At 38.3% G+C, this 2,785-nt stretch overlaps 1 protein-coding gene across 1 annotated transcript in view; it reads right to left on the bottom strand.

Moving 5' to 3' along the window:
• LOC142149904 (cystine/glutamate transporter-like) overlaps positions 1-1,534 on the bottom strand; it is a 158,232-nt gene extending 156,698 nt beyond the window's left edge. Inside the window, exon 1 of the mRNA XM_075205453.1 lies at positions 1,285-1,534. Within this exon, the coding sequence (XP_075061554.1) occupies positions 1,285-1,534 (250 nt within the window). The remainder of the gene's footprint in view (positions 1-1,284) is intronic.
• Positions 1,535-2,785: the final 1,251 nt, after the last annotated feature.

Below are 2,785 nucleotides of genomic sequence, written 5' to 3'. Positions count from 1 at the left end.
CAACATCACATTCCCATCCCACCGATGACACAGAGGAGCAGCAGCTGGCAGCTTCAAATAATACTGCCACACCTGTATTTTTTCAATTATTTTTTTCCCCAAATTTCTGACTTCTCACATTTCTTATCTGGGGGGATTTCAGAGCCAGAAACATATAATTACTCCCTGGGGGTATATTTACTAAGCTGCAGGTTTGAAAAATTGGAGATGTTGCCTATAGCAACCAATCAGATTATAGCTGTCATTTTGTAGAATGCACTAAAATAATAATTAGAATCGGATTGGTTGCTATAAGCAACATCTCCACTTTTTCAAACCCACAGTTTAGTAAATATACTCCCTGATTTAAGAGTTCAGTGCAAATTTGCTTGGCAGCCCTCTGTACTTAAATGTTTACTATAATTTATTTTTTCCAGTGTATATAACTATTACACAACTATTGGTACACTGGTATTCTTTACATGGAATGGAATATATTACACTGACAGTAAGCAGTAAATGAGCATGATGCATACAATTTACTTTACTAATGTTAATTCATGCACATACTATTGGAATATGTATAACATTCATATAATAACATACTGATGCTTCCTTTTGTGACACCTATGATTAATTCATAACCATATACTTTTACTTAATAACTTTTTTTTTTAATTATTGGAACAGTAGTTCTGAGCTGTAAACACAGACAATAAAAATGTATAGACTGAAGAATTTAACAATGTTGGTTCAAAAATGTAATATTTATGTATTTTGAATTGTAGGAGCCCTAGAAAGACATTTCCATAACAATGACTGAAGCTACAGTGCTTGGCAATGAGCAGGGTAAGGTAGCAAAATAATTAGTCAGTATTGACTGACACACCCTCTGTATGTCATGCCAATAGCAGCTCAAGCTATATGAAACAAATGTACACACACACTCATATATCATTAACGTGTAGCTCACATAAAGGGGGTTTATACGGATCAATCTATCACATTGAGATCGGACAGAAAATTTGATAATAAGTAGTGAATGTGTAACTAACTTATAACTGATTAGTTTAATATTAATTTAAATTCAGAAATACAATAAAATACCATATGATTAGCTACGTATACTAAAATAAATGCTTTAAATTCCCATAAGTTCAGAGTATTCTTCAGGCATATAACAGATAAATACATACTTAAATTATATATAAAACAGTTGTCAATCCATGCAAGATTCACCTTCCCCTTACATGACGTATGTAATATTACATAAGTACACAATAAATGTCACAAGGTGATACTTACCAAAGAGAGAAAGAATGCCAGAAGCTGTCCACACAGTTAAAGACATTCCTATGCTCCCCGTATGCTGTAATATTCCTTTGGGGGAGATAAAAATTCCTGCTCCAATTATAGCTCCAATTATTATAGAGATCCCTCTTAACAAAGTTACTTTCTTCTTCAGTACCACCTTTCCTCTTAAGTCAGGCTGTTTACTGTTCGTTGAGGGTAACATGCCTTGTGATTCATTTGCAGAAGCAGATTTCCTAAACATGATGAAGAAAATGACAATAAAATCTGAAAGTAAAAGAAAAAAGCTGTGCAGGTAGTGATATCTATGATCTGCAGTTGTGATGTCTACAGAGAGCTGACTGCATCTGATGTAAATCTGTCTTAAAACTAATGTTAGTAGCTTCTGGTCTTTTGCTTAGGAACACCTGCTCATTCAAGCTCTTTAGTGCCCTATCACCAGAGACCAAGGGGTATATTTACTGAACTATGGGTTTCATCATCATCATCATCATTTATTTATTTATATAGCTTCACTAATTCCTCAGCGCTGTACAAAGAACTCACTCACATCAGTCCCTGCCCCATAAGGGCTTACAGTCTAAATTCCTTAACATACACACACACAGGCACACAGACTAAGGTCAATTTGTTAGCAGCCAATTAACCTACCAGTATGTTTCTGGAGTGTGGGAGGAAACAGAAGTACTCGGGTGAAAGCCACGCAAACACGGGGAGAACATACAAACTCCTCACAGATAAGGCCATGGTCGAGAATTGAACTCATGACCCCAGTGCTGTAAAGGCCGAAGTGATAATCATTTAGGGTATGAAAAAGTGGAGATGTTGCCTATAGCAACCAATCAGATTCCAGCTTTCATTTATTTAGTGTATTCTTCAAAATGACAGCTAGAATCTGATTGGTTGCTGTAGGCAACATCAACACATTTTTAAACCCGCATTTTAGTAAATATACCCCCAAGTCAGTTTCCGTATGGGTTTGAAAATTTGTACAGCATTTAGGCTGCTGTCACACCAGGTTACTATTGCTGAATGATGATACAAATTCCCCAGGTTTGCATCAGCTACGGATAAATCTTTTGCATTACTCAGTAATTCTTCTTACTAGAGATGAGTGCACTCGGATTTCTGAAATCCGAGCCTACCCGAACGTTGCGGATCCGAGCCGGATCCGAGACAGATCCGGGTATTCCCGCCAATTGCAAAACTGAAAGCGAGGCTCTGAGTCATAATCCCGCTGTCGGATCTCGCAATACTCGGATCCTATAAATTCCCCGCTAGTCGCCGCCATCTTCACTCGGGCATTGATCAGGGTAGAGGGAGGGTGTGTTAGGTGGTCCTCTGTCCTGCTATATCTCGTGCTGTTCAGTTCTGTTCTGTGCTGTGCTGTGCTCTGTGTCCTGTTCAGTCCAGTGGTGCTGTGTCCTGTGCTCTGTCCTTCTGAGTTCAGTGGTGCTGCTGGGTCCTGTGCTGTGTCCTGTTCAGTCCAGTGGTG

Source organism: Mixophyes fleayi, chromosome 1 (genome assembly GCF_038048845.1).
Source record: "Mixophyes fleayi isolate aMixFle1 chromosome 1, aMixFle1.hap1, whole genome shotgun sequence".
NCBI lineage: Eukaryota > Metazoa > Chordata > Amphibia > Anura > Limnodynastidae > Mixophyes > Mixophyes fleayi.
Note: the sequence above shows the minus strand (reverse complement) of the source record. Positions and strands in the feature narration are given on the sequence as shown.